Genomic DNA, 23,841 nt, shown 5'->3' with positions numbered 1-23,841 from the left:
GGTAATAGCATGTTCTTTTATATGTAGAAAGTTAATGCCATGGATTTTTATGTAAACTTTAATAAAAGGAGTTTACCTTGGTACCACATGCAAAAAACACGGTATTACCATGATCACATACAAAAAGAACCTATAGTGTCAGCACATACTGTTGTAATGTCATGATGTTTGGTCATACCATATTAATTATAGTTTTTTATGTTACTATGGTAATAACATGTTCTTTTATATGTAGCATTGTATTACCATTTGTTTTTCAAGTAAAAGTAACCTTACATTGTAATACCATGGTATATTGTGGAAATGTTTGTGTTTGTTAGTAAGGTGGCTAAGGAATGTGAAATCAAGAAAAGAGGAAGGGAGTGTTTGGAAAGACGAGGAAAACTTGAATAGCTCTCAAAGCATATTTGGACCATTTAGCGCTGAGAGCGGTAAATGGGAAGATGATCTTTGACAATCACTTGTACTTGCTGTATCTCTTGAAGATCTTGTACTTGTAGTACCTCATTTTTTACAGTCCTATTCATCTTATTTTATGTGCATGTTTGTGCTTGAGGAGATACAGGGCACTTGCCTATCCTTACATTCACGAACACTTACACTTGGACACGCTGGAAATGTGTGGGTCTGGGGTATGTATGGAATGCACGACTGTTCGAACGCTGCTGGTATTCTATAGGAAGTCAGACGTAGAGCTTTGATTTACATCTGTTTTCAGCTTCTCTGATTGGTCACTTGTCATTTGTTAAGGTTATTCAGGTGTTGCCAAATTAATATTCGCTAGCTAGCTTAAAATTTGGCATGAAACTCATTCATCTTCCTCCTCCTTTGAGTGCAGTGGATAGGCCTACATCTCAAAATCCAATCAACAACCAATGAACAAATTTCCCGCCTTAAATTTGTTTTTGTTTTTGAAATATTTTTTAAATTTTTAATTTTTTGTCGACACACAGCACAACTGTGCTTGCGGGGACCTGAGTTTGAATCCTGTCTCATGGTCCTTTGCCAATCCAGCTCCACTATTTCTCCACCCATTGCTTTCCTCCTCCTCTATACTGTCCTGTCCAAATAAAGGCATAAAAAAGCCCATAAATAAATCTTTGAAAAAAAAAGAGAGTTTTTTTGATGATTGTTACGCTCTGATGTACAGTATGTCAAAATGCGCAAGAAAATATGTTGCCACTTCTGTTTCATCGCAAGTGTATATTAGTTAATATTTGTTTTAGGGCTGCAACAACTAATCGATAAAATCGATTATTATCGATTATGAAGATCATCGACAACGATTCTCATTATCGATTAATCGGGTCTGCCCACAGTGCACGTCCAACTTCATCTGGTTAGTCAAATTACGGCACTGAATAATGCATTTCTATGGACAAAATGCATCTAAAAATAGTGGAGGAAACAGAATGAGATTCTGCCGGAGAAGCACGTGATCCAAGCTGCCCAAAACATGATAATTCTTTATTTTAAGCTTTAAGTTAATGCATAAGAGTAATGGCTTGCCCTGTCAGGCGCTTTGACAGATGCGTGTGCGTCCTCAGCGCAAAAACGTTCAGTTTACGGTCATATCCTTATCTATAAATGCCACAAATTCACGCGAGCATTTCCATTTTTGCATAAAGGTCCGTCCTGACAGTCTGTGTTAAGTTTAAAATACCGAATGAGCGCCGGCGCGGCGGGCGCGCGCACGCGCGTCAGACGGACAGAACACAGTAGAGAGGGAGACAATTAATAGGCTTTTCAGCGCAAACATATCCATTGTGCTGAATTATCTGTTGTTGAAAGTTAATTTAAGGTTTAAAATAAATTAAAATATTTTATGAGAGTAGGAACTTTAAAGGGATAACAGCGTGTAATTGTCTGTCTGAATATAAACATGAGACGCTCCATAACGGCCTTTTACAGGATAAAGAAATGACGAGGTGACTGTGATCAAAGTAGTTCCTGCAGAACATTACTCTTACCTGTTGGTTAACACTGAGTTTGTGTTTTTATTCGTCTTTATTATTATCTTTATTATTTTAATTTTTAATAGAGGTTTAAACTATATTCAATTTTTACAATGCTTAACAAATTTATGTAAGTTTTTTAACAATGTGTTTATGTAAGGTTTGTGCCACTGCTGCTCTAAAGTAACAGTATTGGTGATAACCAAAATCATTTTTCGGCTTTCTGTACTGGTTAGTACTCCAATATGTGTAAGCTCTTTAGTAACAGTAGTAGGCTATTTTTAATGCTATAATATCATTATTGCTGTTATCTATGAAAGAAAACCAGAGCACTTGTTTTTTCTTGTATTTTTTTTTTTTTTCGCGATACCCAATTGCAGTCAAAAAGTACATAAACAATACCAGCAAGAATGCAAGCTGTTATGAGGCCATTTTTTATTATTATGTCCAATAAGTGACAATAACATTTTTAAATTTAAACAAATTTTTGACAAATTTCTAAAATATGTTTTCTCTTTATTATGATAAGTGGTCTAATAAATTAAGCACTGTATGTTTTCATAGCATTCAGTTGTCACGTTTGTTTGAAGGACATTGGGCAGAATGTGGAATAGTGTTTTTTTGGTCAATATTTTTTAATCCGATTAATCGATTAATCGAAAGAATAATCGGCCAACTAATCGATTATCAAAGTAATCGTTAGTTGCAGCCCTAATTTGTTTGCAGTTGGTAAGTTAAATGAAAGTGATCGAACAATATTGTTCCTGCATTTTCATTATAGTTGTGGTTTGGACTTCTCTATTCTAATAGAATTGAAAACTTTATAGTTATATAGCTAGTTATCGTTCTTAGTGTGAACAGGCTTTAAATCCGTATATAATCTAGGGAAGTGCTTCGGTTACTCGGAGCTAGCTTAGCTAAATATTCTTTTTAGCTAGTCTATAAACTTTTTTTTTTTTTTTTTGTCTATTTGTGTCTGATAGCGTGGCCATCTCACCGCCTTCTCTTTGCTTTACAAGTCTGGATCGATAAGGGACAGTACGTTTCAGCAATGGTAACTGTTCGTACTGATGAAGGAAAAGCACCTTGGTGACCCACACTGCACTAGCATTACATTTAGCATGATTTGCTAGCCTTTTAAATGTACCAGTTGTTTGAGAAGATCACTCTAGTCTAGGGCCTTAAAAGCTTAGTTTTTATGGGTCTCTATTGCACAAAGTGCTTCTCAACTATTGGGTCATGACCCAAAAATGTGTCTCAGGGCTATTTTGATAAGGTTGTGGACATCAGGGAAAAATAGGAAAACTAACTAATGATAAAATGAAGTTTCGGTACTGTGAAGGTTACCACTTGAGGTCATGAGGCAAAACCAGATGAGAATCAGTAGGTTAAAGCATTTCAGTCATCAGCCAAGTTAGTGAAAATACACGCCAACTATTGAAACTCTCCAGTTTCCTTCATTTAACAGGCATGTACCGTTATTCCAGAGCAATTCCACAAACTACCTGCTGTTCCTCCCACAGAAAAGAATGTATTGTGATGATGTGTTTTCTGTGTGAGCAAGATTTGTGGACTGTTTGGTTTTGGATATGTCAGTGAGTAACGTTGTGGGGTCAATGACTCGAGATGAATTGCTCTGAGTCAGAATAGAGGGATTCAATCAGATCTGGCAATACTGGGAAATGTGACCAAAGCATTGACCGCTTTGGTCTTTACTCATTTAATTTGATACTGCCATCTTGTGGCTATTTATTGTTTGTGGCATTGTACATTTAGTGCATTGTTTTCATAGTTTATGCAAATACTATTCAAATAAGACAATTGAATCTTGCATACTGTCCCAGATCCTTAATCGCTATGCTACACCATCTCAAGATGCATACATATTCAATTAAACAAGCCACACTTAAAGGAAATTACTCGAAACATAAGGGAAAACTAGTAACTAAAGTTATATCAATTTCTGAAATTCTGGGACACCACTAAACCATAATGCATATGGAAAACAAGTGGACATGGTGGTGAATGTTCTGTGGCCAATCTATCAAAGTGTGTCCAAAGGCTCAGCTTAAAATCATCCAGCAAGCCACAGTGGATCCTAAAAATCTCTTCCAAAGAAATGTGGGCTGGGAGAGGAGCAATGTGGAAACCACTGCTAACCAAGAACATAAGCGCTCCTCTCTCATCTGCCAAAGAGCACCTGGCTGATCCCCAAGACTTTTGGAAGAATGTTCTGTGAGTCAAAAATGGAACATTTTGGATGACATGCATCCCATTATGTCTGGCGTGAAGCTAAAATGGCATTCTACAATCTAGCCGGCAGTCAAACCTGGTGGTGTTAGTGTGAGAATGCCTTACTACTTCAAAACTTGACATGATTGATTTAATTGTTTTGACATAATTGATTTAAAGTGCAATTGTGAAATCAAAATAAATAAATAAATTCCTTAATAAAAATCGATGTGGTGATGCCATGGTTCAGTGCACCGTGACATTTTATTGTAGAATATATAAGAAATTTACATAAAATTGTATTTTATTTTTTAATAAATTTTAATAATGACTTATATGGTGTTATGTATAGTACACATTACCTTTCAGGAGTTTGGATCTCAAGATTTAAAAAAAAAATACTGTTCATGGGTCTCTTAAGCAAGAATACACTTGGGGAAAAATAATATTGTTAAATATTATTGCAATTTAAAATGGCTGTTTTCTGTTTTAGTCTATAATATCCTACAGAAACCATTGTAATATGTTCCGTTTTATCGGTATGATTAATTTAATGCGTTCTTGCTGAATAAAATTATTATTTAAAAAGAAAAAAGTTCCCTAAACTTTTAAATGGGAGAGTATGGTCATCATTTCTTTTACATTTTTCATTATTGATATTTTTGTTTATTAAAAAGGTTCTTCTGCTTGGCAAATGATAGTATAAATATTACACACAGTCTCTCAGTTAATATGCATAATAATCAATGATTAATTACAGCATCCTATTGTATGTGAATTGAGTGTATTTCTGAGGCTACTGTTAGTGTTGTGGCTTCTGCTAAAACAATTTTGTGGCTTGTGAATGATCTAGGACTCAATCTCTTTCTCTTTCCATGCATGTTTTGTTTTGTTTCAGAGGATGATGTAGATCTGGAGGCCCTGGTGAATGACATGGCCTCTCTTTCTTCCTATGAGAGCATCTATGCAACCTGTCGGACCCGGCATTCGGACTCAGCCCCCCTCTTGCACAGCACTGATGGCAGTGGACTCCATGGCAACAGAGTGGTCTCACTGCCACGGGCCCCTAGTAATAAAGTGACTGCCCCCCACTCTCCAGCCCAAAAGCTCCGGCGATCACAGCCAATGCACATACAGGCTGTCAGGTAATGTATATGCACACATTTAAAGGCTGTCCCACACGGAGCGCGATGTGAAAAAGCGAGGCGAATCGCGGACAAATGGTGCTTTCACACCAAGTGCAAAAGATTGTTCCCCTTCTGCTAATTCACACCTGTACACTAGGTGGCGCCAACCAGCAATGCATTTGTCCTCCGATATGTATCTCGTATATGGATTTATCATCTAAAGTAAGATATAAACAAAATTCGGTTCTACACCGGAAACACAAACTATCTATTATACTGACAAGAATAGGCTACATCCTTAAATATAATTAGAAGTACAATTAGCATCAAGCTACACTTGAAAATGTATGTAATTATTTATGTATTTGCTTACCCACTTTAAACCATTATCGAGTACTTGTAATAACTTCTGATTGTGATCTATAGTTGATTTTGATTCTATAATAAGCAGACACATGCACTTTTTGTATGTTTAATAACACTACACTACTAAGTATTTGTCATAAACATCTCTTATTGCTATAAAAAATACCATGAGCTGCATACAAAACGCATACAGAAAATATATAGTCATAATCGTATGTGTATTTGCTTTCATATTTTGTGTAGAAAAATGTTTCACTCAATTTTTTTAGAACGGAAGATCTAGACTAGAGAGCTCAGACTCATAACACTTTCGCACGTGGAAGAAAACGGACGGTGCTCTACAGATCACATGATTCAGTGGAGAATTATTAGAAATGTTTTTCTGTATAAAGAACATGTGAGAATAAATTTGTTCTCAAATACCAACGATAATAAGAGTATGCGGGATACTCTTCTTTTGGTGTTTGTTTTCAAAAAAAATTTCACCCTTTTGTGCAACAGCAGGCGCTCTGGTCACATGATCCTAACTCAAATCTTACTGGACGGCCCATGTTTTCGCTTTGAGAAACTAAAAAGATTTGTCAAACTGCTGCGAAAAAAAACACATTGCATTTTCGGTGCATGAATGTTCGCTGTCTATGTGGAAGCATCCATAGGAATCTGTTATTTTATTCCAGCGCGCCATCGTGTCCGATATTCGTTTTGCTTTTTCGTGCTATAAGTGTGTGTGTTTTTAACTGGTAATGAAAATATGACAACATCAGTGGAATTATGATTTCAAGACTTAGAAAATCAAACAAATTTTGAATGTGAATATTTTTCTACATTACCTTAAACAATGAAGTATCAAAAATATAGAAATATTGTGAAATATTATTAGTTTAAATGTTTTCTGTTTTAATATATCTTAACATTTGCCAAAATTTCAGCAACATTCCTCCAGTCTTCAGTGTCACGTGATTCTTCAAAGATCATTCTAATATGCTTAATTGGTACTCATGAAACATTTCTTCTTATCAATGTTGAAAATAGTTCTGCTGCTTAATATTTCAAGATTCTTTGTTATAAAAAGTATAAAACTGCAGCATTTCATTTAAATAGATTTTATTTGTACATGTAAAATTCTTCACTGTCACATGATCAATTTAATGCAGTTGAAACCTTGATGAAAAAGTGTTAATTTATATAATAAAATTATTACTAACTACAAACAGTCGAACAGTAGTGTAGTTGTGCTGAGATATGCTCTAATATTTAGTAACTTCATCAATTTGTATGAAGTTGTATTAATTGAAAATGGTTTGGTCAAAAGGTGTTGAAACCCTGCTTGTATCACACAATGCAATTATCTAGTTTTAATAAAAACATTAAACAATAATTCTTAATTTATTTAATGTTACCTATTTATCAGTGGGTTGATCTGGATCTAAGAAACCATATTCATACTCCCCCTCAGGCACTGTTGATTTATATGTGATGCATGCCTGCTAAATTTTAAAGTCATCTTTCTGTTCATACTCATAATCTATTCTCTCCCCAGAATCCTCTCAGACTGCTTGTTCTAATCAGCTCTTTTACACCTCACCTTTCTGCAGGGTTTCTGTATCGTTTGCTGTCTTTCATCCGCTCTTCTCTGATCTCCATGACAGCAGGGTGTAGTTTCACACGCATACACACACCGAGATGGGTTCACTCAGAGGTTCCCATCACTACACACTCACACAGACAGTCTTCTTTCGTTCTGACTCAGCCATGAACCCTGAACGGCCCACCCCCTGCTACGGTTCGGATTTAAAAAATTCTCAGTTATTCCCTCAGTTATTATGGTCGCTCCAACTGCGCTGAGGCAGTCATGTATTATTCCCGGTCTTATTGATGTAGATCAAAGACCCGAAGACGAGTTTAGCATCTGCAGTCTATGTGTCTGTCTGCTTAACTCTACGAGAGTTCATGAACCGGTTCTCGGTTGGCTAAGTGGGTTTCAAATCTCTCGGTTTCATATTCTGTAGTAGAATCTGTAATGCGGTGGTGAGAATTTCATGTGGATTCTTCTGATTTATTTTTCATTAGCCTATCGCATTACAAAGTTTTCAGGGAACTTTAGGGCTTTAATTCCCTGCTCAACTTCATATTGATTAAAACACGGATGATATCAGGAATGCTGCATGGTTAATGAACCGATGAGATCTTAATGAAACGAGAAGAAACTAACAAGGCGGTTCGGTTAGATGTTGTAGCGCTAAGTGTTTTAGTGTTAGGAACGGGATGCAATTTTGAATCATTTTAAAGGTGAGTTCGGTATAAAAGTACAAGTACAATCTCTTTTTTCTTACCTCTTTGTGTCTCACCTTGTAGGCGACTTCAGGAAGAAGAGTTGCAAATTCGTCCAGCATCTTTGCCAGCAATTCCGAACCCGTTCCCTGAGCTCTGCAGCCCCTCGGGATCTCCTGTGCTGAGCCCTGGATCTCTGCCACAGCCATCGGAGCCACATGTAAGAGTTGAAAACAGACACTGCGCTCTGAGCCCTGTAGCTATTATCCATCAGACACACATGAGATGTTACCTGAGTGATTTATTGCAGGTATGAGACTTGTACTGTATGTTCGGCGTCCTAGTCTGTTCTCATGTATGTTTGAAGAGAAGCCATCGAAGTCAAGAGAAACTGAAATGACTGGAGATACTTTGGCATTTAAATGTTGTTTCTATGGCATTTGTCTGTCTCTGCAACTAAAAACTACCTTGCCCTACTTGGCACATTGGTTGTTTAAAACCTAGTATGCTGCCTTTGTAAGAGATATATTGTATTTTCAAGTCATGAAGATGAGAGAAATCTAAGTTATAAGCACTTTTGCTGGAGTATGTATAGTTTTTCACTTAAAGTAGCCTATAAAGTCATTGATAACATCAGGCTCTAAGTAAGGTACACAAATGACCAATCAAATCAAAGAATCTAATGGATGGTTTCTTTTTATATGTTCTACTACTTTTTTTGCATCTGTTCTTATTTATGATAACAAAGATAAAATTATATCTATATTAATATAGTAATTGTTATTAAGAACTGGAGGAAAAGATGCAATGTTGCTAGGTGATTTTGCTTTGGAACCTTCAGAAAACTTTAATTCGATTTTTATCAGAATTGACTTGAATTGAATGCTGACTGTCGACTTCTTCAAACTTCAAGCTCAGTTGTTTTTCACCCCCCACACACACACACACACACACACTACAAAATGTTCAAGACCTGGTTACGGCCATGCTAAGATCTGTCAAAGAAGATTCAAAAGGATGATTCAAAAATCAATCTTGTATAACTAAAATTGCAGAGTGTTTAAGGCTTCAGCGTGTGCTTATTGAGAAGCAGTATTTTTCCCGTAAGGTTTGTTTCAAATCAGTTGCTAATGATTACATTTCAAGTTGGATGTTGCCTTAGAAGGTTACAGCCAATGTAGACACTACAGTGGAGCAGCTCGCTAGGTTTTAGTACAGAACTAATGACTCTCACAAGCTTATCAGGTTGCAGTCGTACAGAGCGTTTCCTCTTTAATCTCCTGTACACCCCACACACCCTCTTTGGACTTCACGGGGTCAGCCAGAGGGGTTGTTTGTAAAGCCTGTACTTTTCAAGTGCACACGATTGTTGTATAATGAGTGCCCTACGAGATATGTGCATTTGTCAAGCATTGTCACGATTGTGAAATCCTGGACGGAAATGTGTCAGTCTCTTTTTTTGGCCCTCAACCCCCATCATATCTTTTCTTAGCATCCTCTGAGCGGAGACTCTTTTCTTGGAGATGAGAGTTGCTTTCCTTTCACACGCCGCTTGCGTTTCCACTTGCGAGTGTGTGTGGATGTGTATATTTGTCCAGGTCTGTGCCAGCAGTCAAAGCCCTTCCTTCCTCTTTCCTATCCTTTCTGTCCTTTCCCACAATGCCTTGCCTTAAGCTCCCTTTCCAAAGAAAAAAAAAACTTTTATTTATACTCTGCATGCACAAGCACATTAGAGAGATCATGTTTTGTATGTCCTCTCCCTGAAGCGTTCCTAGAGCTTTGAGAAGTGAAGTGTCATTGTGGGATGGCCCTGTGTTTCCAGTTCTTTACTGGGAGTGACCTTACCTCGGGTGGGGTGACATCTTGTGATGTCGTGTATGTGCTGCCTGACTCTATTTCTGTCTTTTTCATGTGAATATGATCATTTTGTTGTTGTCAATACCCTGAGGACAGTCTATCCATCACTCTTTTGTCCAATTTCTATTTCTCAGTATTTTTCTCTTGAGTCCAGTCACCCTATCAGCTGCTATAGACTACTACATTTCTTTAGTTTTTTCTTTCTTTCATTCATTCATTCTTTCGCTTTTTCTTTCTTTTGTTCTTTTGTTTTTTGTTTATTTCTCTTTCTTTCTTTTGTCGTTTCTTTATTCATTCTTTAGTTTGTACTGTCACTCTCTTACATTCTTTCAATTATTTGTTTTTCTTTCTTTCGTTCATTTTGTCGTTCTTTATTTCCTTTAGTTCTTTCTCTTTTTTTCTTTTTTATTCTTTCTTTCTGTCTTTCCCTTCCAAGTTGATCCCAGAATGCACTGCAACAAGCTCCATTGGAAATCTTCATCCAAATTGGCAGATGAAGCTGAATGTTGGCATTTATTAATTTTCTTCAGGTTTAGCTTAAAAACATCCCCGTCAGTTTCTATGTGCTTTGCAAACATGCCACCCTGTTCATTGTACAGTGTGCGCTTTTCACAGTGGTGGTCCACTATAAAGACCATCTATGCTAGTATCCGCGATAGCACCTATTGTGGCAGTGCTGGGAACACACTACATACTTTACGCAGTAGTATGAGTGGTAAACGAAACACACACTATGCACCTCTCTTTGATTTGATTGAGTCATTTCAGGTATGCCAATTGCAGTAGTCTGGCACAAAGCCTGGCAAGGTTCAGTTCTTTAGAACATACAGCTGGAAGAGATTCTTTGTCTAGACTAGGGGTCAGAAGATTGTTTGGAATAACTTGGAATTGTTTGCAAACATGGTCTTCCTCCCTTTTTGTGCTTTTGCCCTTGAGTGAGTCTAGAAGAACTGAAAAAATCTGAAAACAGGACACGGCTTTAGCTTTGAGGTTGAACCCAAGGCAGTCTGCTGCGGTATGATTTCCGTTAACAAGACAAGTATAGGACATTCTGTGCGGTCAGGTTAATTTTGGTACCACAATTAAGTTATTCATTCATTTGTTAATGTATGCTATTCATCAGAAAAGCAGATTGTTTATATGGATATAAATCTTTGGGTTGGTCAGAATTGTTTAAGTCTTTTAAAAAAAAAGTATTTTTGATTAAAAACACTGTAACAGTAATATTGTGAAATATTATTACAATTACAAATAACTTTATTTAATATATTTAAAAATGCAATTTAAGGGCAAAAGCTGAGTTCTTCTGCAGCCATTCCTCCAGTCTTCAGTGTCACATGATACTTCAGAAACCATTGTAATACATTGGGTTCTGAGCTCAAGAAACATTTCCTAATACTATCAAAGATAAAAACAGTTGTGCTGCTTTATATTTTTGTGGAAGCCATGATAATTTTTTTCAGGATTATGTGATGAATAGAAAGTGTAAAAGAACTGCATGTAATGCTGACCCTGATCTTTTGAATGGTAGTGTATTATGGGTGTATATAATAAAAATTAGAGGCAGATGTCTGTCATTTAGAATAGCTTTTAATTCCTTCTCGGAATGATTCATAAATTCGTAGTAATAATACATATATCATGGATTGGTGTATATTACTTTATAGTTATTATTCCTGGCAATTAAATTATAAAATGGTTTATATGTGCAACAGTCATGTGGTGTTGCCAATTTGTAAATAATCCAGTGAATTCTATGTGATTTATTACTTTTTATTTGGAACTTCATGGACACAGACCAAAAGATAAGACCATTCATAACAGACGAATACGTCTGGCATCAGTGCACAAACATTCACATTATGTAACACTTGAGCGAGTAAAAACAGAAAAATGATATTATAAACAGACCCTGATTGTGAGCCATATTCCAAGTCAAATAGCTGATGTACATAATATCTAATTATTAACATGACAATTTGCAGTTACAACTGAGTAATGTACAGCAGTCATTTCCACTGATATCCCAAGGTGTATAGAAAAATCTTCTACTATTTCTAGTCACACAGTGTATATACTGTTATACCACCCAGCCCTAATGTTTCTGACTTTCGTTCATACTCTGTTCCATTTATGATGTTTTCTAGAGTTTGAAGGTCACACTTCCAGTAAGTGTGGCCTATTATGGTTGGCAGTGCTTTTTGGGCATTATTTTGGACATTACTACTGAAGAATGCTGTAGATGGGTTATGCATACATGTGGTTTCTTAATGATCTCACGAGGATTGTCTGACCCTTAGTGACCGGCGGGCATCAGACAGAATTGCTCAGGCATTGGCGGGCATGACATGGGCACAACATGCATTGCACAATGTAGTCTCTTGCTGAGCGTGGGAATGGAATAAATGCTGCTGCTGTGTTTGTGATACTGACAGCGCGTTAGTGATTTATAATCAGGTGCTTGAGATCTGTCAATATGCGTCACAAAGATGGAATCGTTTGTAATTTCTTGTGCATGCTCCACAGAGGTCTTTCTGTGTGTGCGCTTATCTGAGCGTCTTTGTATTTATATTGACACTGCCCTCAGACTAGACGAGATTACATTCTGCCTGCATCTGCAACTAAAATCATACGCTCTCTTGCTCAAATGCACAGCAGATAGAATCTGTAAGTTTTTTACAGGTGAATGCACTTGTATGTTGCATGAATTTACAAGTCTACTGACACCCTAAAAAGTACTTGGCCACTCTTGTGTGTGATTTGTGTGCGATAAGTAGCAAAATATTAAACCAACACAAGTTTTCAAGAAATGTTTAGTTAGAGACTTGTAAAATGTTTGTAAGGAGTTAGATTTCAAATGATAAAACGGTAGATATACCATAACTTCTGAAATATAAATTCAAATAATTCAAATAATTTAAAAATGAATGATTAAATCAGTTAAATTGTGTGTGTGTGTATGTATGTGTGTATGTATGTGTGTGTATATATATATATATATATATATATATATATATATATATATATATATATATATATATACACACACATATATATATATATATATATATATATATATATATATATATATATATATATATACATATATGTATGTTATTTCATTTATAATAATTTAATTCATGTAATGTATTTAATAATTAAAAAAAACAAAATAGCACTATTGTTGTAGGTTTGATTCCCATGGAATGCATGGAAAGATAAGTGCGTACTTTGAATGCCCTGTAGGTTGCTTTGCGTCTCCCAAATACATAAATGTAAATGTTTTTCAGAATGACGTGCATTGATGAATCGTCCATAAGACCCAAGACAGGCATTAAGAAAATAAATGGGGTCAATTTTGATCGCACATCAACTTTAATCTTGTGTGTAACTTCTCTGAGTGGTGTATGTGTGTTTGTTTAAAACTGCAAAAGAGCACAAGGTCCACCGCAGTGGGGTTAATTAGGATTCGCTTATTTACTCTTTTCTTTATTTATGTGTGTCAGCTTTCCCCTCGTGCACGTACAAATACTAATACGGTATTCTGTGCATGAGTGATCCATCTCTGATGTAGTAACTTGAGTTTCAAGCGTTGAACCTGCTGTGACCTCCGCTGGATTCTGCGAGCAAGTTATTTAAGGGCGGTGAGCCAGAGCGCAGAGCCGCAGGGGGTGCGTGTCTGATTTTACTTTTTTTTTTGTACAGTGCAAAACGACACCAGGCCCTCAAGACTCTCGTAAAAGTCAGACCATAAAGTGACAAGTGATTGAGTGCTAGCAACATACACAAAACCAACACAGACGTGTCTGTGTGTCCGTGTGTAAGTGACAGTGACACCTAATGTGTTTGTTGAACTAGTCATCTTTGTTTTCAGTCTGTCTGGATTTTTGGAACATACACGTCGCAACAAATCAAAACAATACAGCTGCATTTCATGGCATATATCAGGTCTTATATTTACATGTTGGTATACATTTGCATGCTGACAGAGAACAGAATGTTCAGGCTGTTGGATTGGGTTTTATTTGAGAATGGTGATATCACATGACCCGTCTGTACTGTCACACAAGCCTATCACTTTTTTTTCCAGCACCTGTTTATCATCGGAGACAAACACCATCGATATTGGCTTTAAACAAGGCCTGAGAAATTGGCACGATATTTGAGGTTAATGAAGTTTTATGTTTTGCAGAGTTTAGCTCATTTGCCTGTAATTTTGTAAGATTTTATTAGCTTGTTCAGGTGTTTTTCATCTGGGCTGGAGCTGAACTTTCAAGGGTAGGAGTTGAAGAACCCTGACTAGATAAATGTTAAATGCTGACAAGAATACTGAATAGTTATTCACTTGGGCATGGACTCGCCATCATAACATATAGTATATAGTACATAACATTTAGTACTAATCAGTGTTATTTTAGTATCTTTGAGATGCTATTTAGTTTTTTAATCATTTAAATTAAATTTTATTGGTTTAATCTTATTAGTTTTTGTTCATTTTTAAGTTTTAGCCATTTTAATACGTAAAGTTAAACTAAATAAACATACTAGATCAATGTTGCATGGGCAACTAGCTGAATTAAAATATATATTTGGTAACACTTTAGTACAGGGGACCAGTTCTAACTATTAATAACTAGTTGCCTATTAGCATGCCTGTTATTAACACATTGGCTGTTTATTAGTACTTATAAAGCACACATTCTGCATGGCCATATTCTACATCACTAATCCTACCCAATATCTAAACTTAACTACTTTACTAACTATTAATAAGCAAATTAGGAGTTTGAGGCTAAATTAATAGTTAGTTTGTTAATAGTAAGTATTGTACTTGACAATAATATGACCTAATATTTCAGTTAATATGTAAATTGTTTCAAGTAACCAAACTTTTTTTTTTTTTTTTAGTGATTAAAACAAAATAACTGTTTATCTTAGTTGTGAAAAACTTGGCTGGTTATCCAGAAGTTGCAGGTTTAAACCCTTCAAGGTGTTGTAACAGTATTTAAAAAATACCCTTTACTTTTCTTCTATTTCTCGTACTGTATTTATTTTAGCTTCAAAGTCACATCTGCCACATATTAAAATATTGCAATATACTCTACAAGAAGTTACCCAGCAAAACTTGACAACTTTTGAGAATTTTCTTAGCTATTTTGAATCCCTCAGATCAAACTGACTCTTTCTGAAATTACAATATCGCAAATTAGATATTAAAATCAGACATTCCATTGAATTTCATTGTTTTTCTACTAACTTCTAAAAGAAGACCACATGCAAGTTGTATAAGGAACCTTTGTATACTGTGTCCTCACTTACTCTTTAAACTACAGTTCAGACAAGCTTAGATGCCCTCAAACTAGTTTTGCTTTAAGCTGACAACTGCTTCAAGCAGCATGGGACTACACCTTTTTTTTTTTTTTTTTTTAGTCAGTCTTGTCTTCAGGGTGTTGCGGTCAGCTGACACAATTTTCCATGAATGCTTTGCCTGATTGGAAAAATCAAATTTCTGTCATCTTTCTTGTTCTCTTCAAATGGCTCTCTCGTTGTGCGTGTAAAGAGTGTACGATATTATACAATCCTTAATTTGTCGCTGACATATTACTGTACATATGCAATGGCTGATTGTTTGGGTTGTATGTTAGGCATCTGGTTTCCTTGCTTGTTTGCACAAACCGTTTGTCTTGTGTTCGGCTTGTTTGCGTTGTCCCATTTTGCATCCATCCAAAACTCTTCCAAGATGAGAAGGATGTCTAAGAAGTTTGCTCCACAGAATTTACCATGTGACTTACATATGAATACATGGGTGTGTGCCGTAGTTTCTATATGAGAACTTCTAGAACAAATTTCAATTGAAACACCACCTATTTTTCTAATTCTTGTTTACCTGACACACACAGTTGTTTAGTATTTTAGGCAGGGTCAGTCGCATTTGTGTTTAAGGTAAGACTTTAAGTAGCAAAGGTGTCACAGTTTAATTTTCATGTATTTATGTAGCATTTTTAACAATGGTAAACGTCATGAAGGAGCTTTACTGGGTGTGATGCCTAAAATCCCAGTGAGTCAGCAGAAAGTAACTGGAACAGAAATCCGTTAAATTGACTGTTTGTGAATGTGGCATTGTCAGGCCATGAGAAGTTTAATTTTATTTATTTAGACACCCTTTTCTAAATTTAAATTTCATTAAAGTCAGATGCTAAAGAGGCAGTCCTATTTATATGTACACAGTGATAGCGTTATTTTGTATTTTATGTATATATGTGTGTATTATATCAGTATTCGACAGTTCATGTTTAACATATCAAAACATTATTTATACATTTCTACATTAACATGTGTAAATGCATCTAAATGCCACTTCAGATGCATCTTCTGTAAAGATGAATTTTATTGATAGTGATTTCATTTGTTTAGGAACAGCCTAAATGTATTATTATTATAATTGACTGATTAAATGTAAGAATTTGACCCAAAAGATTATGCACACTTTTAGAGAGAAAAGGTTTTATAAAGGTAAAAATGCCCATAAAAGGTAAAAAATCAATCAATTTAAACTTATTGGAAAATATTAATTTCTGTCACTCCTGTGAACTGACCACACGGAATATGAAGAATATCGAAAACTTTAGGAGCCAGCTGTCCACGGCAGTCATTAAGATACCAGCACAATAACACACTCAGCAAAAAATCATCTAATTATCTTTATCGATAAAATTCCAGACAATGTTGAGATTATTTTTTGTTAGTATTGCACACCCCTAGTACTGACACAATTATTTGCAACGGTTGCTTTGTCACTTCCAGTGTAGACGGCCTCAAGCTGTTGGTTTATTTCTGTTGTTTTTTTGTTGTTTTTTTGGCTAGTAGAAGTTATGAATGGCCCGTAACTTAAAAATTTAGTAGCCAAATTGGCTGGTGAGTGAAAGTTAATTTCAATCCCTGTGTGTGTGTGTGTGTGTGTGTGTGTGTGTGTATATATATATATATATATATATATAAGTTGTGCTACACTTTTTAGACCCATCACACCACTGACAATCCACCTATTTGTTTACCTGCCTCCTGAGTCATGCTCTGTGTGAGAACCACATTGTATTCTTAGTTCACACAGTTAAACAAATTCAAATGCCCCATTTAGCAGATCCTTTGCCAAAAATCTCCTCCCAGATGACCCATTAAAGGTTTGTGCTGTGAAATGAGACACCGTCGCAGCAGAGTTGAATATGTCTGTGCGTGTGGATCCTGTCTCCACCCTAGTGTACACTCAACACCAGTTTGCTTCGGTTTGTGTGCCAGAGCCTTAGGACACACTGCAAAATACACACACACACACTCTTACACACTGGCCAGTCAGCTGACTGCAACACAAGCCCCTGAGAGATGACATGAGCCAACATTACTGAAAACATCAGCATCAGAAAATAATCCTCTACTCAAACTACCCTTGTCCCTCTTGATTCCTCATTCTTTTTTAGTTGTATCTTTATATCTGGTCCTTTTGATGTCAGTTAATTGGAAAATTACATTTCAGGAGAAACAATGCATCGACTCATGATGATTGCTGGAGCTTGATATTGTTTGTGGAGTGAGATGGACACTGAGGATCATGGGAAAAAATATGTGGGATTATGCTGGGTTTCAATCATTTTATGCTGATTCTGAATTTAAATTTGTGTGTATTTTAAAATTGTATATGTACATGTATACAATATAATTGAGAGCCATCTATTTTAACATTTAGACTTTAAAAAATAACAACTTCTAATTTAAGTAAACTTAAAACAATTTTCACAAACCCATTATGTTTACATTATATAGCCCCTTTTATGGCCGACGTCACAGTTACGTCACCGTGTAAGCTGGAGGCAAAACAAAGGGAAAACTGGAGGCGGCCAATTCAAAACAGCACAGATTCGGCTACATGAGCTTAAAATATCATCTTGTTGTGGTGTTGGGTGCCAGAATCGATGTAGTAGAGGCTTCAATTTGAAATTTGATCGCATACCTGCTGCCTCTGCCAGACAAAAGCTGTGATTAAACGCGATAAAACGAGTGGACTGGACAGAAACGATCGTCAAAAATGCTCACGTTTGCAGCGCACTCTTCTTATCAGAAAAGGTTAAAGTATTGATAAAAGTTTGTCTTTTGTTGTTATGGGCACGTCTAAAGATGTCTTATGCATCTCACCACTATGTCGTGCATGAAATAATGTCTGTGTGCATATGTGTAAAACAGCAATCTGACGATTTTTATGCTTAATCATTTGTAATTGTATATACATTGTTGTGATTAATTGTGGCTGGAATAATAATGTAACGTTAGCTGTAAAAATAGTTGCCTATTGAAATCGAAATGGGCTATATATACATCTTCATGACTAGATAGACACGGTAAGTTTGTCTTAACTATACACGTTATATGTGAGTCGCTCAACTGAAGGGAATCCTGTCAGATCGTCCATCCTTTGAGTAAAAGCGTGTGCGGGTCGGCCAATCTGGTTTCGTCCGTTAAAGTTAACCTTTTCAAAGAACAATCGCGTTCCTGAACTGTGAGTGACCTTACATATGCAGGTAAAATTGGAATTTCTCCAGTTATTGTTAAAAAACAAACTAACAAACTTCATAGCTAGCGTTTGTGAAGTGGTCAGTGGAATCTTTCTGCCTCCGGCTAAGCTCCGCCCACAGAAAATGCCACAGTGTTTACTAACAGAAAAAGTTTTGATATGTCATATTTACCTGTGCCCTTCAGCAAGTAGGAAATATACATAAATTGAATAAAGTTATCAAATATTACATTTTAAATTAAATATAGATGAATCCTCAAAGCTAAAAAAGTGATTTATTTCCTCTTTTTTAATGTTCTTTGAACAGCACAGCAGATCGGTTTTTAGGTTATTTGGCTGCTATTACTTTAAGAGCTGCCGCTGCTGAACGTGACACGGATCTGACATGCATGCTCGTAGTTTCATTTGCGCTTTAATATGAAATGATACAGGCTATATTTGTGCGAGCCTTTGAAGGGCATGCGCTATGAGCACAGTATAGCAGGACTGGAAAATTAATTTTTACAGACACATGACCTGACAGCATCTGACCGCACTTCACTGATGTTCTACTGAAGCTCCTTGTCATCTGTACATTTGACTAACACCTGGTGCTGAGGCGAAGCTGGAATGTGCGTCTGAAAAATCTCCCGATTGATGTGGTTGTAAAAGCGTTCTGTATCTAAAGAAATGAAATTCTTGTCAAGGAAAAAGAGACCGAAGCAGTAGTTCTGAGTGAGGTGGCCAACCCTAGCTCTGCCCCTGCGTTAATTGCATTAAATATGTTTAACGCTGTTAAACTTAATTACTTAATAATTACCTGCGTTAATGGGGATGGTTGCACTCTACTTTTTTATATATATATATATATATATATATATATATCTTGTGTCATCATGTATCCTGTTCATCTCTATTGTTATCCTAAATTAATTCAGGGGTTGTTTCCACTTGCTGATAAACTGTCAAACACGTCAAACATGTGTCTCTCTCTCTGTATCTCACACACAAACTGGCTCCTCTACATGAAACCTGAAACTTCCAAAGCTGTCACTGACGTTTATCCCCTGAGATCTCTAAACAAAGGCGTGTGTGTGTATGTATGTCAGGGCAGGTTATATTTTTTGCCTCTGTGTGTGAATGTGGATTTTTACAGTATGTTTGTGATGCCACTGAAAGGCAGGGTCACAAAGAGTTCAGTAAACTGCGGGTGGTAATAATGCCTAATGAGTGTACATGCATATATGCATCAGGCCTGTGTGGGGTTAAAATCGAATTTGTTCTGTCAAGTTAGGTAATAAGAGTCAGGTGAGTGATCGCAGCACACAGGACTGTTTACAAGTGAACTTGCCAGGCCATATTTCCAGACAGCCACAGGTTTCTAATAGTCTCATGTACTTTTCTAATTTACTCTTATCTTAGACAGGGTTTTATCATCCTGAGTTTTACATTACTTAAACATTATTTCCATTTAAATGGATGGCTGTTTTAAGTTAGATGGACCAGTTCCGGTAATTCAGTCTCTTATTCAGTTGTGAGAGCTTCTTGTTTTCAATGTCTTTGATCTTTCACTGTGGAGGACAGTCTTGCTTAAGAGTGTTTGTGTTTGAGTGTTTCAGTTGAATTTGTTTCTCACCCACATATGCTCATGTATGCATGTGCTTGTGAGCATAATCTGTTTTCTCTCACTCTCTCACTCTCTCTCTCTCGCTCTCTCTCTCTCTCTCTCTCTCTCTCTCACTCACACACACACACACACATACTGCAGTTTTTAGATGCACATAAGTTTGATTACGACACAGCTTTGTATTGCACTTACAATTTCTATTTGTGTGTCTTACTGTCTCTTTGTCTGCCGTTATAACTTTCTAGCTGTCTTCCTCTTTTACTGTCTAACTGTCTGTATTTCTTACTATCTATCTACTGGTCTTACTATCTATGTCTGTCTTGCTATCTATCTATCGATCTGTCTGTCTTGCTATCTTATATTTCTGTCTGTCTTACTATCTACCTGTCTGTCTGTCTTGCTCTCCATCTTTTTGTCTTTGTCACTATCTGTCTGTCTTGCTATCTTTATTTCTATTTCTGTCTGTGCTGTATCTATGTATGCATGTACGCATGCATGCTGGCCTAACTGTATCTTACAATAACATTTTTATCTATGTATTTACATAGACAGGTATATAAGTACAGTATTATCTATTTTTGCCAGTGTTGTATACTGGTCTAGGTATCATTTAACTATCCACCTCTGTAACTATATAATTATACACGTTTCTAAACGTATACATGTCTAACTAACATATTCCTTGTTGTCTAACTATATTTAACTATATCTGTGTATCTGTCTGTCTAACCATCCAACTTCACTTCTCTATATTTCTCTATATCTAACTGTATTTCTGTCTATAACTTTCTCTATATCTGTGCATATATAATCATAGAATTTAATGTATCAGAAGTACTGGCCATATACTGTGACCTCTGTTCTATTTTTGGATTACCTCTTCCCTCGTTATACAAACAATGCTTGAACAGCCCTCTATTAACTCCAAACAAACACTTTGTTGCCAGGTGACTCTCAATGTTTGCAAAACCTTTATTTAACATTTAAAGATTCTCCCATGTGACCCACAGAGGTGGGATGGAGCAGTGCAGAGCAAACGTTTGCTTGTAGCCACACAATTGTGAGGATGCATTTGAACAACATTGGGTAAACGCTCTTACATCGTAAAGCTTGTAGAAAATAGCATTTGCAGCAGTAGAATGGTACATGTATAACTAAGAATAAGCAATGAAACAATGCTCTGCAAACAGCTTCCACTGCTAAAATGGTCTTGCCAATAACTCAACCCCCAACATCCTTTTCTTCATGGTGTCGAGTCAGATTACATGATACTGTTCTCTTCTGTCTGAGAGGATAGAATGGTGTGTTCTATTCTTTACCACGGTTTAAATGAACATGTACATACTACTTCAAATAGTGAGAAATGGTAAGGTATTGAGAATGTGGAGTATGAGAAAGAAAATCACTAGTTTTACTGAGGAACTGTTGTGGGAGGAGGAATTTCGCTGGGATTTGGCCTCTGTTGTGTGTTTAATAAACACTCTCCAGTTGTGATATGCTGAGTTTTGAGAAAAAGAGAGGGAACGGTTTTCTTTGGCTGTGGAGTTCAAAGCCGAACTTCAGCGGGGAAATGGGAGTGAAAAAAAGAATGAGAACAAAATCTCACTCTGTGTGTGTCATGAGAGCTGGATGTGGGGCTCTGTCTCAAGGCTTTCTGAGAACCAGAGAGAATTTGAAACTTTGACAGAAGCCAAGGCAAAGTTTGATGTGGGGGAGAAAGAGAGAGCCAGGTTGTGGAAAAGAGAGAGGAAGAGACAAAGGGAGAGATGATGGAAGGTAAGGGAAGAGAGAGGGGAAGAATTGTTATTAATGGTTGGTAATGTGAGTTTCTGAAAGCCTGATATATAATAACTGTAATGTACTAGTTGTTTATTTTACTTTATAGTTTTCATTTAATTTACTTTTTAATGGAACAATACATTTTAGATTTTTGTTGCACTTTAAAAACTAAAATAAATAAAGTAAAACAATTACATCCACATGTGGTCAGAATTTTTGGTACCCTTGGTAAATATGATCAAAGAAGGCTGTATTTTCATTGGAGAATAAGAATTTAAAATGGGGGAAATATCATTATGAAATAAATGTTTTTCTCTAATACACATTGGACACAATTAACGATACCCTTTTATTCAATACTTTTTGAAACCTCCATTTGCCAAAAATAGTATAGTTTTCTCCTATAATGCCTGATGAGGTTAGAGAACACCTGACAAGAGGTCAGAGACCTTTCCTTCATCCAGAATCTCTTCAGATCCTCCAGATTCATAGCTCCACGACGGTGCTTCTCCTCATCAGTTCACACCAATCATTTTCTACAGGGCTCAGGTCAGGGAACTAAAATGGCCATAGCAGAAGCTTGGTTATGTGCCCAGTGACCCATTTTTGTGTTGTTTTAAGGTTTGGTTTTGGATTATTGTACGGTTGGAAGATCCAAACATGGCTCATTATAAGATTTCTAACAGAGTCAGTCACTTATTGATTTTTTTATCTGTTGGTATTTCATAGAATCCATGATGCCATGTGTCTAAACAAGATGTCCAGGACCTCCAGCAGAAATATAGGCCCACTACATTAAAAATGCAGCAGTATATTTCATTGTACACATGGGGTACTTATTATCCCTGTGTTCACCAAACCCATCTTGAGTGTTTGCTGCTAAAAAGCTAAATTTTTAGTTAATCTGACCATAGAAGCCAGTCCCATTTGAAGTTCCAGTCGTGTCTGATAACTGAATATGCTGGAGATTGTTTTTTTGTTTATGGTGAAAGCATTTTCTTTTCTTGATATTTTTTTTTCTTCCTTGAAGCCCTCCCAAACAACATGTGATGTTAGTGCTGTTTGATCATTTTTTGTTTTGTTTTAAAGGTTTTCTGACCCCAAAACTCCAATTTTCCAGCTGTGATCCTTGAAGAGTCTTTGGCCACTCAAACTCTCCTCCTCCCCGTGCATTAGGATGATATAGACACATGTCCTCTTCCAGGCAGATTCATAACATTTTATGTTGATTGGAAATTCTTAAATATTGCCCTGATGGTGGAAATAAGAATTTTCACTGCTCTAGCTCTTTTCTTAAAGCCACTTTCTAATTTGTGAAGCTCAATTATCTTTTGCTGCACGTCAGAAATATATTCTTTGGTTTTTCTCATTGTGATTGGTGATTAATTTGGAATTTGGCCTTTGTTTTCCCTCCTATTTATATTTCTTTGAAACAGGAAGCCATGGATGGATAATTTCATGTTCATGATCATGCTGGCATGCTCAAAATTGTGAATATGAATGGGAATATATTTCAGATATATTTTACTCATAAGAATTTCTAGGGGTACCATTAATTGTGTCCAACATGTATTTGAGGAAAAAAACAAAACATTTATTTCATAATGATATTTCCCCCCATTTTAAATTCTTATTCTCCAATGAAAGCCTAGATTTTTATTTTTTTTTAAATGATCAAAAGGATTAGCAATGCCTCTGAAACAGGCCCTCTCAACTTTACTGATGACTTAATGTATGATGACAGTAGCAGAATGAATTTGGAAGGGTACAAAACCATCTTGCCTACCAATATTCAAGAAAATACCACCAGATTCATTGAGAAGTGCTTCATATTGCAGGACAATGACCCAAAACACCCTGCCAGTTCAGTCAAGGAATTTATAAGGGCAAAGAAATGGAAAGTCTTAGACTGCCCAAGTCAATCTCCAGATTTAAATCTGATTGAACATGAATTTCACCAGCTGAAGAGGAGAGTAAAGGCAGAAACTCCCCAAAACAAGCAACAATTGGAATTGGCTGCATTAAAGGCTGGGAAAAGTATTTCAAAGGATGAGACCAAGAGTCTGGTGATGTCTATGGGTCACA

At 36.3% G+C, this 23,841-nt stretch overlaps 1 protein-coding gene across 2 annotated transcripts in view; it reads left to right on the top strand.

Annotated features, from left to right (window-relative positions):
* The window catches only part of LOC306885522 (growth factor receptor-bound protein 10-like), a 71,704-nt gene that overhangs the window by 31,305 nt on the left and 16,558 nt on the right, over positions 1 to 23,841 (top strand). For both annotated transcript variants that reach the window (XM_079442098.1, XM_079442097.1), the window contains exons 4-5: positions 5,086 to 5,332; positions 8,036 to 8,171. In XM_079442098.1, the coding sequence (XP_079298224.1) occupies positions 5,086 to 5,332; positions 8,036 to 8,171 (383 nt within the window). The remainder of the gene's footprint in view (positions 1 to 5,085; positions 5,333 to 8,035; positions 8,172 to 23,841) is intronic.

This window comes from Barbus barbus, assembly GCF_936440315.1.
Source record: "Barbus barbus genome assembly, chromosome: 19".
Classification (NCBI taxonomy): Eukaryota; Metazoa; Chordata; class Actinopteri; order Cypriniformes; family Cyprinidae; genus Barbus; species Barbus barbus.
This window is presented reverse-complemented; position numbering and strand designations above follow the sequence as displayed.